The sequence below is a fragment of the Branchiostoma lanceolatum genome, chromosome 2, assembly GCF_035083965.1.
Source record: "Branchiostoma lanceolatum isolate klBraLanc5 chromosome 2, klBraLanc5.hap2, whole genome shotgun sequence".
Classification (NCBI taxonomy): domain Eukaryota; kingdom Metazoa; phylum Chordata; class Leptocardii; order Amphioxiformes; family Branchiostomatidae; genus Branchiostoma; species Branchiostoma lanceolatum.
Window position 1 is genome coordinate 22194338 of NC_089723.1, and position 12649 is coordinate 22206986.

At 42.8% G+C, this 12649-nt stretch overlaps 2 protein-coding genes across 2 annotated transcripts; one reads left to right on the forward strand and one right to left on the reverse strand.

Annotated features, from left to right (window-relative positions):
* Positions 1 to 2776: 2776 nt before the first annotated feature.
* LOC136427957 (non-neuronal cytoplasmic intermediate filament protein-like) lies at positions 2777 to 6611 on the reverse strand. The gene is made up of 7 exons (XM_066417189.1): positions 5728 to 6611; positions 5444 to 5504; positions 5167 to 5262; positions 4592 to 4762; positions 4175 to 4321; positions 3622 to 3732; positions 2777 to 3359 (listed from the first exon to the last, which is right to left on the reverse strand). Exons 1-6 carry the CDS (start codon positions 6183 to 6185, stop codon positions 3667 to 3669), a joined length of 999 nt encoding a protein of 332 aa, XP_066273286.1. The 5' UTR covers positions 6186 to 6611; the 3' UTR covers positions 2777 to 3359; positions 3622 to 3666.
* A 757-nt stretch (positions 6612 to 7368) lies between these two features.
* Positions 7369 to 11412, forward strand: LOC136427953 (non-neuronal cytoplasmic intermediate filament protein-like). Its single transcript, XM_066417185.1, has 7 exons — positions 7369 to 7846; positions 8039 to 8099; positions 8667 to 8762; positions 9480 to 9650; positions 10193 to 10318; positions 10701 to 10921; positions 11129 to 11412. The coding sequence occupies exons 1-7, from the start codon at positions 7473 to 7475 to the stop codon at positions 11244 to 11246; spliced, it is 1167 nt and encodes a 388-aa protein (XP_066273282.1). The 5' UTR covers positions 7369 to 7472; the 3' UTR covers positions 11247 to 11412.
* Positions 11413 to 12649: the final 1237 nt, after the last annotated feature.

The following is a 12649-nucleotide window of genomic DNA, read 5'->3' on the forward strand; positions in this document are numbered from 1 at the left end:
AACGTGGGGGACTTTACGCTCTTTGAAGTGCCAGTATCATAGTATGTAGGGCAGGTAAATGTTTGATGTGGATATGGAATCTTGAATTTGTCACGATGCCGAGGAATCTTATGAATCACATGTACATTATGTACCAATAATAAACCTGGACCGCCTATGTTGCTAGATCCCGGTGCCGTAATTAATTAATGGCACATTTGCACACCAAGGCTCAAATCTGGAGAAAGTTGCCAAGAGCACTGCGCCTGGGGCCGGGGTATAATGGTGTCAGTTAATCTGTCCTAGTTTGCACGCAACCAAAACGTTCTTTCCAGATCAACAGTTACGAAATGGTTATAAGTATACTACAAAACATGGTATTAGGCATCAACAGATCCTTTCACTCCAAGCGAACTCAAAACAGTTCTGGGATCCCTCCCTGACAATAAATCTCCTGGTCTGGATAATATCCCAGCCATCATCTGGAAAGACCCGGTTTTCAATGACCTTCTTTTACACCTGTGCAACCAAACATTTATGTATCACAGACCACCATCTTCCTGGCTTAAAGGAGGAATCGTTCCCATCCCCAAAAAAGGTGACCTAACATCTGCCTCCAACTATAGAGGTATTACTCTCACTCCCATTGCAGCAAAGGTGTATAACAGACTTTTACTTAATCGTCTTACCCCTGTAATTGATCCCATTCTTAGGAGGAATAAAAATGGATTCAGAAAAGGAAGGTCTACTATTTCACAGATTCTGGCAATACGTCGTATAATTGAGGAGATGAAGAGATGTAATAGGGATTTTGTACTGCTTTTCGTTGATTTTCGTAAGGCCTTTGATTCTATTAATAGAGATGTAATGTTTGATATTCTAGCACAGTATGGTATTCCACAATGTTTTATAAAAGCAGTCAGAGCTTTGTATAGAAATACTCTAGCCTCCGTTATTACACCTGACGGTGAGACTAGTTCATTTGAGATAGTTACAGGAGTTCTTCAGGGTGATACTTGAGCACCGTATTTGTTCATTATTGTACTTGACTATGTCTTAAGACTATCATTAGATATAAATGAAAACAAAGGTATTGAAATCAAACCACGCAGGAGTCAAAGACACCCTGCCCAGTATCTTACTGATTTGGATTTTGCAGATGATCTTGCTCTAGTTGCTGAACTGATCAAAAATGCAGAAACTCTGCTACAATCCCTAGAAGAGTCTGCATCCCAAGTGGGGCTATATTGTAATGAATCTAAGACAGAATACATTAGCAACATCTCTGGAACACTTGAACTCAGATCCCTGTCTGGGACACTCATTCATAGAGTACATGATTTCAAATATCTTGGTTCTTACATTATGTGCTCAAAGAAAGACCTTTAAATTAGAAAAGCCCTAGCATAGGAAGCAAGCAACAAGTTGGACAAAATATGCAAATCTAACATTCCTAACAAACTGAAGGTACAAGTTTTTCTTACCCTTGTGGAACCGATACTACTCTACGGTGCAGAAACTTGGACGCTTACCTGTCAGCTCCAAAACAGACTGGATGGGACCTATACAAAGCTACTACGCAGGGCACAGAACATTTCTTGGACACAACACGCTACTCTCAAAACAATTTATGGAAGTCTTCCGCGGTTGTCTCAAAAGCTCACCCACCGTCGTGTAACATTTGCTGGACACTGCTTTCGAGCCAAACAGCAAATAGTTTCGGACATCCTTCTATGGAAACCAAGAGGCCAAGTGCACAGCAGAAGTTTGACTTTTACCGATAGTTTAGTCAGAGACACTGGGATTGCATATGAACACTTAGGACAAATGATGTTGGACAAGGCGATTTGGAGTGATGTATGTACTTATTTAGTCCCGGCCGATGGCCGATAGATGATGATGATTAGGCATAACTATGAAGTTGCTGGCGCACACTTGCCTGACTCAGTTGAGACAACGAACTACTGTAACAGCAACTGTTTTGCTGACTTGAAGACTGCGAGTCTCCAAAGTACTTTAACACAAGGTCTAAACACCTGAATAACTTTGACGTATGGTTGTTAACATGGTTCCCAAATAATGTTTCTGGTCTCTATCCTTCATGATTTCCCTGCCTTGATATCATCTTCAAGAAGTTTCAAAGAAGTCAGAAAGTAAGACCGGTATAGCATCAGATAATTAGTCAAGATGTCTGATATCTTGTCCTGAGTACATGGATAATCATGAACCTGTTTATATGCCTTCTGTATGTATTTTGAGCCCTACAGACCCCATGATAGTAGTTCAAATTACTCAAAGCTATGTTAAAAACGGTATTCAATTGTTAAAGATGACTACTGATTGCTAGCTGTCGTCCTGGGTATGTTCTATCATAATATATTAGGTTCTTGGTACTTTGCACATAAAACATAACGTATATCAACAACGTCTACTTTGACTTTAAGCATTTGGACTGGTACTGAGTTTTAATATATATTCTTGTGTCTTATGTAACGTATCTGTGTATGAATCCAGGGACACCTGAAAAACAGACCAAGGAACCTGGGTGTATATTCTTACCATACATTAAAGGAAAACGTTTTTTTCTGTTTGTCGTGCAAAAACCATAGCCTGATTTTGTATTTCAATTTTATTGTCGGATATAGTCATACGTTTAAATGTATGGAAATCTTCATTGACACAACAAAAGTACAGCGACTTCCGTAAGGTCTTCTACAACTATACATGCATAGTTTTGTATGGTACTTCTAATTAATATGAAATTATCAGGAAATCATATAGAAATCGAGTGAACGCAGCTTACATTTTTCAATGTTTTTATTCGTCAGTTGATAAAACAATTGCACAATGACAAGCACATGCTGATAACAAAATAGTCGAAGTCGAAGTGTAACAGAGTTACGAATTCCATACTCGTTATTCTTCCAGTTGACTACCGGTCTCTGGTCAAAATGTGATACTGATTATCCATGTCGGTTGACTGGCTGATTTAGTAATGAAACCAAAAAATTCACATGGTAAGACCGACATTTGTCATAACTAAATATCTTTAACTACATAATTCGTAAATCCTTTACATATATCAACATCTTAAGCCGGTTCGTGCAATGCTTGTAAGCAAGTGCAGTTGCGAATGCAATGCTTGATTTACGTATCTTTGATACTTTTGTACTTTTGCCTTTCTTATGAACAATTATTGCGAAGACAATAGCTGTTTGTAATGATGAGGTCGAGTTGCCTAATGATGAAGTGTCGTTCGATTAGCATTAGCAATGCGTTGATGTTCATTATCTTCGACTGTTACAGCTGTTGAAATTCAGCACACAATGTAGACATCTTGTTGGTTCAGTGATGTTCAATGGTTCAAGGATCTGGATGACCTGGGAGGCGATAAGTATGTGAATTAGACAATGAGAATGGCCATTCTCTGGTTGGTAAACTCTGACTGTTCATGTATCAATGTGTTCATGCCGAACCAATAAATAAATAAATAAGCTGTGTGACTGTGATTGTTGAGGTTCTGGACTGGATAGTCTTGGGTATGAGTATGCCGTATCGTCGATGCAAAAGGTGAAAGCACATTTTCCTAAGTCACTCTTTGATGTTCAAATACAAAAGTACTTTAATCATCGTTTTACTGACCTTCGCTTTATGTGAGAGTAGCTTTCTTCAGCAGCATGTACGGTATTAGAAAATTCCCCTCTGGGTTGTCATCGTTACTTGTTGGACACCGGTAGATGAAGTTAACGAGCTCTGCAAACAGAAGACAGAGCCGAGTTTATTTTTTGTTTAAAAAAAACTTCTCAACTATGTCTACAATGTAAAAGACTTTGCGGTCCTTAATAGTTGTGCTTCTCCTTTCCTTGACGAATTTACGTGTTGCTTAGACATAACCTGATTTGAAAGAAGAAAAAATGATGAGTGTTTGTGTTATTAATGCGACTCCTTCAAAGATTTCCTGCTCCACAAAACATAACATTTTTACCACAAAATCGTGGTTCTCATTTAAAATCAACTGATGACCCTCTGCTTCACGATGCATACAACATTGTATTTACTGGTGACCATGACTTGGCTAATCCTGTTAAAGACATTCATTAAATTTTAATTCTATACCATTGTTTGATAGTTGTAAACATACATTGTACCGTATACGACGGTCGTGCAATAAATTTCTTCTTTATCGTAACTTCACCTGGCTTTGCAGGGTCTCCGTGGTGGTCATAACGGTGTTGAGCTGTCCTCGCAGCTCGGACAGCTCTTTACGGGAGGTAATGAGTTCACCCCTGGCGGCCAGCATCGTCTTGCTGTCCCGCTCCCGTTCGAGCTCAATCTCGGTAAACTAGAGGGAAACGCGCACAGGAAAGTGTTTTTCTATCTTATCATCAGACTATATTGATATTACAGGAAAAATTTTATCATATGCCATACAATAATTTTACGATATCAGTACTGAAAAAAAACTGCCACATTCTGTGCGTTGTTTTCTTTGTTTTGATCAGAAATTCTTTTCGCTTCTTTATATCAAATTGCACAGCCATCTAAACGAATTTCAAAGTTCCCCAGTTATGTATGTCAACACAACATCAGAATTTATCTTTCTGTGTCTCACTTTCTCCTTGTACTTGGCCTCTGCTTCCTCTTGAATGTCCCGGCAGAAGTTTTCGTAGATCTGCCGCAGGTCATACAGCTCGGCGATGACGTCAGGTCCAGCTTCCTGGGTCTGCTCCACGGCAACAATGGACAGGCTCTGGTTCAACTGGTCTTGAAGTTGCTTCAGTTCCTGCAATTGAGAACTCATGAGAATATCCGGATTTAGGACATGTCCGGGCATAGATAGCTCCTTGTAACTTTTTCATTAGTTAGGTTCCCATTCTACCAGACAGCTATCGCGCTGCGACCTCGCTGTGACCTTGCCTGAATTTGTGTAAGCCTTGACTTTTGAATTGGAATAAGTATGAAGCATTATGCAAAGTATGGCTGAAAAGACAACAAAGCACACAAAGGGTATACTTGAAAGATTCGTTTTGTTATCCATGAAATTCGTTAAAAGCTGTCAAATTGCTTGGTCGCAGTGCGGTGCACTGGCCTCGTGGGGTTGCAACTAAGCAACTAATGTTTAGGTAATATGAAGTATGTTGATAATTTGTGTCCAGACGCAATAGTAACACTAATATTGATACGTACCTGCTTGTGAACCAACACCATGAAATCGATCTCTTCCTGCATAGTAGCAAGCTTATTCTGGAGGTCCACACGTATCAGTGTCACGGCGTACAAGTCCTAGAGATAAGACGTAAAGTACTAGGTATATCTTGTATATGAATAACTTTGTCTATAAACAAAAAAATATCGTACATTGTACAGTAAGACAGCTCAAATATGGTAAACACAAGAATCAGATCCCTAATTTGATTGGGTACATGTACAATAACCTGAAATACTAGAAGAATATGAAACCTACTTTATTGAGCTTTGCAACCTCAGTATTCAGCTCGGCGTGCCAGGCCGCCTCATCGTCCCACCTGTGTAGCAGCAAACAGTCAGCAAACATTCAGTATATAGTTGACAACACAGAAGGACATAATCATTTTAACTACTCGACACCTTCTCTTGCCACCTGTACACTCAGGTAGTGAGCGTTTTTTACACCCAGCACTTACCACATTACTTTTCTTCCATGGAAATATTACGCTTACAAGACAGGCCTTACTGAATAAATCGGAGCTTGCGCCAAAACAATCTTACTTTTTCTTGTACTCCTCAGCCTGATCCCTCCATTTGTTCCTCTCCAGCACCATCTTGGCCTTGTCTTCGGATAGCTCGTCGACCAGCTTCCGCAGGTCTTTGGTCTCCTTCTCAAACAGCGCCTTCGTGTGTGCCGTCGTCTCAGTCGCCTGTAGCTTCAGAACCTGCGCCTCCAGTGCGGAGTTGCGTTGTTGGAGGGAGCGCATATTCTGGATGTAGGAGGCGAAGCGGTTGTTCAGGGAGGACAGTTCCTCTTTCTCTTGGGACCGGGCCTTGCGTGCGCCGGCCATGGTCTGCAGCGCGCCGCCCGCCCCTCCCAGCGATGTGATGACATTGCCCGCTCTGATGGACCGTGTTCTTGCCTTGAACGATTCGGCTTCGCCTCTGTCGGCCAGAGAGGATCTCACAGAGCTACGAATCGCCTCGCTCGTTTTCGGTTGAGTCGTTACGACGCTCATTTTGGTTTGACTTGATTCGACCGTAGCTTCTTCTTATCTTTTGTGGCTAGTGTAAGGACACCAAAGAAGAGGTTTTGGCGCACTGCTGCCTTTTACTGAAAACTTCTGCCAGAGATATTACTCTGCAGCTAGACTGTTTTTTTTACGGATAGTTGGTTACTTCAAGATCAACTACGTAAGCATCAGCTGTCAGTCACTTAGTCCATGTCCAACCAGGCACATCTACTGATTCATACATGACAGCGCACGAATAGGACAAGGAACATCAAGAACTAATGCCTTATATGGACATGTCATTACCAAGATGGAGCGAAAAGAAATTCTGCGTAGACGTTGACTAGCGGATGACCCCTGGTTAGCAGCGATGTGGAATGCTGCCTTGACGTTCCCTCTTACTACAGCCTAACAGGTCATGAAATATGAAAGATGGTATTTAGGTCTCACTGGAAGAGAAATGATAAAGGACATCATTACCCGTCCATTTACATTACGCCTGTTTTTCCTGACACAGCTCCCCAAACCAATGTTTGATAAGTTTTTATAACGATGATGAACATTTCATTTTCGCACTTCTTTAATTGCCAATCAATAGCTGCGTACATAATACATCTGGTTCTCAAAAGAACTGTTGGTACAGATAAAAGTGTAAAAAGGGTGTTGCCTTGACTCATATCAAACATTTAGTTGCCCTAAATACTAAAGACCTGTAATATTTTCACTCATCGCATTCCGTTTGGATCCTATCCTAGTCAACGTAGGTTTGAAAACGAAATGACTATGGAATTCAATGCATGCAAATAAAATGTCACTACATTACGTTACATACGAAATAGGCTCTGGTAACAAATAGATACGGAGCACTTTTGAAGCATAGTTTTCACTGACGAGATACAAGCTTGTTTTCCCTCAAATATTTGATTACCCTACATACTCTTCAGCTCATCAGCAGTTCACGCATAACTTTCTATATGAAGCCATAGGGTGGTAACGAAAGGTCGCGAACCTGTGACGTGTTGACACATTGGGGCCTGATATGTCCTCTGTAAACTTGGTTGAACCCAGTAAACTATCTGGTGTTTCTATAATCTGGAACAGCGTTGTTAACCAATGGCAAGCATCGTGAGCCGAAGAGATTGACAGCAAGTGACTATGTGATTAAAGTTAAAACTGTGTAAAGAAGCTGTGTACCGGGTAGATGCTCTAGCACCGGTACTGACAGCGCCTCGAGGGTCATGCTCAGACGCCAGTTTCAAAATCAAGACAAACTCGAAGATCTAAGGAAACGCCATGGCTAGCAAAGCAGCACGAGCGGGCGTTGGCGGTGCAAAGCCCGTTGTCGCCCCCGCCATCCCGACCGAAGGAGCGCTGCAAACCCTCGCCGACGCCAGGGCCACCCGCAGTAGTGAGAAGAGGGAGCTGGTGGTCCTCAACGACCGCTTCGCCAACTACATCGAGAAGGTGCGCTCCCTGCAGGAGCGGAACACCAAGCTGACGACCCAGATCAGGATCCAGGAGGCGCGGGAGGAGACTGACATCGCGGAGCTGTACGAGACGGAGCTGACGGAGCTGAGGGCGCTGGTGGACCAGCTGACTCAGGAGAAGGCTCAGCTGGACGCCGAGAGCGCCAGCTGGCAAGCACGGACTCAGGAGTGGCAGACCAAGTAAGTCCACAGTTAAGTTCTTCTTTCATGTTTCACTCCATACCGTAGGTTTAGGAGTATTATTGAATTCGAACATAGCTTTTGACCAGAAACTAGAATGTACTGATTTTTTAAATTGACTATGACAGTTTCAGACTCAATATGAGGTTATTGACGTTGAAATGAACATTTATCGATGTGATTACTGGACAGGTGCGAGACCGAGACTGCCACGACTGAGGCCATGCGGACAGAACTGATAACGGTCAAAACGGTGGGTCTTCTCTTTCCGCTAAATCTCCATATTGCTGATATGCCATGGCGGAGCCGGAGATACCCAAATGTCGTCTTGTATTTCTGAAGTACCTATCGTGTTCTTCTGATTTCTCATTTTATTTATCCATCAGACTAAGTCTAACTATTTGACAGTTGGGATACCACTAAAGATCTGGCGACCAGTTTTCTCCACCCTTCTCGGTCTTTTGTTCATCTTGGTGTTTCACATAGTTTCATGTTTGTCAATTTTCTGATATGATCTACCCATCTTTTCCGTCGCCTACCTATCTTTTTCCTCCCTGGACGCTTCCTTACCCTTTTTGGCTCGTCCAGATCACCGTGACACGTACTCGTACCAATTTAGCTTTTTGTTCGTCATTGTGGTCAGGAGTTCATCGTACGGACCGATGTTGTGTTTGAATGTATTCCGTACTTCAGCATTTTGAACACGGTCCCGGTATAGAATCTTCCGAAAGCATTTTTCTCTGTGGTCTGCACATATACATGGTATGTTACGTCTACAGTTGTTCAGAGTTACAACAATTTGTGCAAACTGTTTTTCCAGGAGGTTGATGCAGCGACTGTGGAGCGTGTTGGAGTGGAAAACAAGCTAACCACCGCGCAGGAGGAGATTGAGTTCCTCAAGAGGGTCTATGATGAGGTAGGCATGTCATTGTCACCGTGAATAGCTTCATAAGGTTGGTGAATGACTGAATAGCAAAGTTCTGTATTTAGAATCACATATTGATCAAGAGCCGACGTTTCGATGACTGTTTCTGTCATCTTCATCATGGCAATTCTGACTGGTTCACTGCGCCCTGACTATGTATGTGACAATACTTTACGTTTGGGACTGCATTGTTAGCAGTAACACTTTCCTTCAGTGCACAGTGAACCAGTCAGAATTACCTTGATGAAGATGGCAGACGGCCATCGAAACGTCGGCTCTTGTTAAATATGTGGTTTTAGATAAAATACTTTGCTATTCATGTCTTCGTAACGTTAGAACCATCCCGAAATTGTATGTGTGCTCTAGATAAACAATAAAGGATTTTGTAACTTTTTTAAAATCAAGCTTGACGCTGTAGATAGACGACATATGTATCGATTGATGCTACGAATTTCAAAGACACAAGAAAGAACAAACAGCCACTGAAGATTTAGTCACTTAAACGTTTACCTTGCTGTTCGTAGACAGACTGTACACTGATCAATCAACCAATTATTCGAATCCGCAGGCATCAACTGGCGATACATTTCGGGTGTAGACATCTCTCTATTATAACAATGTATCATCTTTATAGAATACAGTACATACTGCTGTACACTCACTATGATAATCATATATGCTTACCATGTAAGTTTTGTACCATTACAGGAGACGCGTAAGGTGCAGTACCAGTTGAACCAGACAGTGGCCATTGTTGAGACCGAGGCTCCGATCATCACTGGACCTGACCTGAGCGAGACTCTGCGTGAGATCCGCATGCAGCACGAGATCATGGGACGGGCAAACAGGGAAGAGGCCGAGGCCAAGTACAAGCGCAAGGTGAGACCACCACTGATACTGTGGTGACAATTAGAAAAAAGGGGCCCCAGCGGGGAGTTTACGGGCTTTTTTTCACTTTCGGGCGTGACCCCTTGCTAGCCCCCTTGGACACCCTGCGGCTACCGGGCTATTTTGGCGCATGTCCAGACCCCCAAATGTTTTTAACTCGTATAGTAGTTAGAATATCCATCGGGACCTGGTGACGAATTGACGCCGTAGGACCATGGAAAGTGAAAAAAGGATGCTATACCGTACCTCGCATAAAGCGCTATTCCAAAGTACAAATATACTTCATTGCATACTACTTATTTGTCACCATTGTTATCTTGCACACAATCTGTTTTCTTTTTCTACATTGTATATACAATTTAAAGTTGCAAATAGCCCTTGGGCAGGGACTGTATCTAAACATTGATATTCCAGTTGCAGGGATATTGTTGTGTACATTACATATAGAAAAAAAGGTTGATGTTTCTCGTCCTCTGGAACGGAGCAAACAAAGCAAAACAAACTTAAAGTTGATATTGTTTGTTTCTTTCCAGTTCAGCGAGTTCGCCCAGCAGCGGGAGCTTGATAACGAGGCTCTGGTTTCCGCCCGGTCCGAGCTGACCAACCTGAAGAGGATGCTTCAGTCTATCGTCACCGAGACACAGACACTCAAGAACAAGGTTGGGTCACCGCCTTACCGTTATGTTACGGTTACACTCGGAAAAAGGGGCCCCGACGGGTTGTTAACGGGCTGTTTTTCACGGTGCGTTTCCGGGCGTGGCCCCGTGGAACCCCATGTGGCTACCGGGGTATTTTGGGCACGGCCGGGCCCTGTTTGATTTTAACTTCCCACACCCTCTACGGGCACGGTGACCGTAGCATTCCAGCAATATTCCACTCGGGCGGCGACCTCCCTGCAACAGAGCTATTTGACAGATCGATCAGCGAATTTCATAGATTAAAAACGAACCTTTTTTGTGTTTGTGTGTTTATTGTGTTTTCAGTCCACTGTAGTATGAAATCAGAGAGAAAGTAAAAAAAATGATGTGTCTTCTTTACTAGACCGGGTCCCTGGAGACGAACATCGCGGAGACAGAGGACCGCCGTCTGAAGGAGATTGAGGAGTACAAGCTGGCGATCGGCGAGCTGGAGCAGCAGATCGAGAAGATGAAGCTGGAGATGACGCAGCACACCGTGGAGTACCAGGAGCTCATGAACATCAAGATGGCGCTGGACGTGGAGATAGCGGCCTACAGGAAGCTGCTGGAAGGGGAGGAGTTGAGGTGGGGTTATTTTCGTCACATCACATTAATATTTGATCTCAATATGGGCTAATGTTGACATATTTGGATCTTATAGAATCTGAAAAGACTTATGCTCAGAAAATAGAATCTATATCGCCATCGTAAACGCCCATTTCTACATCGCTATTCATATTGTAAACACTCATTTCTTGCAATTTTCTTTTTTGAATGATTTCCACTATACAGGCTCTTCAGCGAAGCCAACCAAAACGTCAAACGTGATGTCAGCAGTACCAGTCGCGGGGTGAGGCGTGAAGTGACCATCGGATGGAAATCAAGTCCAGCTAGAGAGGAAGTCCTTTGAATCGGATAACGTAAAGCTGTTTGACGTCGTATTACATCATTAGCATATATCATCATTTTTATCGTAGCATGCAACGTGTTAACATTTGTTTAAGTCAAACTTGTACGAATAAATCATGAAATTCAAGAGGCTTCTGAAGAATAAACATTGCTTTGGTAGACCATGACCTAGTGCTAGTGTCAATGAATGATTTTTTTTCTTCATTTATGAACTGGAGATAGACATTCGAGAGGTAGCCTTACTATGCTACGGTCACAATTGGAATAAGTGTGGCAATCAAAAATTATTGCCATAACGAAGGTGTCTGGGTTGATCTTACTTTAACGTAAGGAAAGTACCAACGTAGTACTTTTAGTTCTGCCATAATAGTTGTTCAAAACGCACTTAGAAATCGGAGAGGCCTCTGCCAAGCAGATATAGAAAGGCACCATAACTCGAGGAGTTCTAAGCAGATATCGAAAGGCCGGATTACACTCCCTTGTAGTGTCCTTTCTCTGCCATTTTTGGATAGGTGGATTGAGAATCTAGGCCAGAAATTTAGAAACTCGGTTTGCTTGGGCTCCTATGATCGTTTTGGTTGTATAGCTGTGTAGGATGTGTCTTCGAGGAGCTACTGTTGCTTTTCCGACACCGCACCCCTCCACGTAAAGCGTAGACTGCCCAAGTGGTAACCAAGTTCTTTATCGTTCCGTTAAAAAACTTCGCCTTTCTATATATGCTTGGATCTCCTCAATTTTTTTTGTCCATAGAGGTTTTGTTGGTGGGAGGCATGATGTTCAGCACGTTCTTGAGATAATGGATCAACTGGGGTAGGTTGAAAACCCTTTTCAAAGCTAGATTCGGTGCCCTGAGAACTCCCTGACACACTCCCACCAGTACGAAATCGGACACCACTTAAGTAGGTCATCTGTCATCGACCTGCGTGCTGGGATGCCAGACCGTGCTAAAGAAGGTGTAGAGATACAGGCGGGTGGACGGATTCCATAAATTCCTGTGCAATTCTGGGAATTCTTGTAAAACGGGCGTAAAATATACTATCAAGCTCGTTCCTAAAGCTTCGCTAAAAAGGGCCCCCCCCGTGTACTTTACAGGTTGTGCAGTTTAAAATGTGCACTTTCAGGCAAGACCCCTACGTGGCCCTGTGGAATACCCTGTGACTATCGGGCGTGTGGGGGCTCGACTGGGCCCAGGAAAATTGTCAACTCGCAGTAAAATCCATAAGAGTTTCCCAAGCGCCAAAATGGAACCTGCATATCGCATTCGAAGTGAGATCTGTGTGTAAGCTGTATGATTATTCTCTCTTTACTCGCAAGCGGGTCCAGCAATCCCAGACTATTTTTTCAGGGTAGCGAATGTAGGAGCCCCAGTAGAAATAGGATTGCACCCAGGCTAAGATATCTACG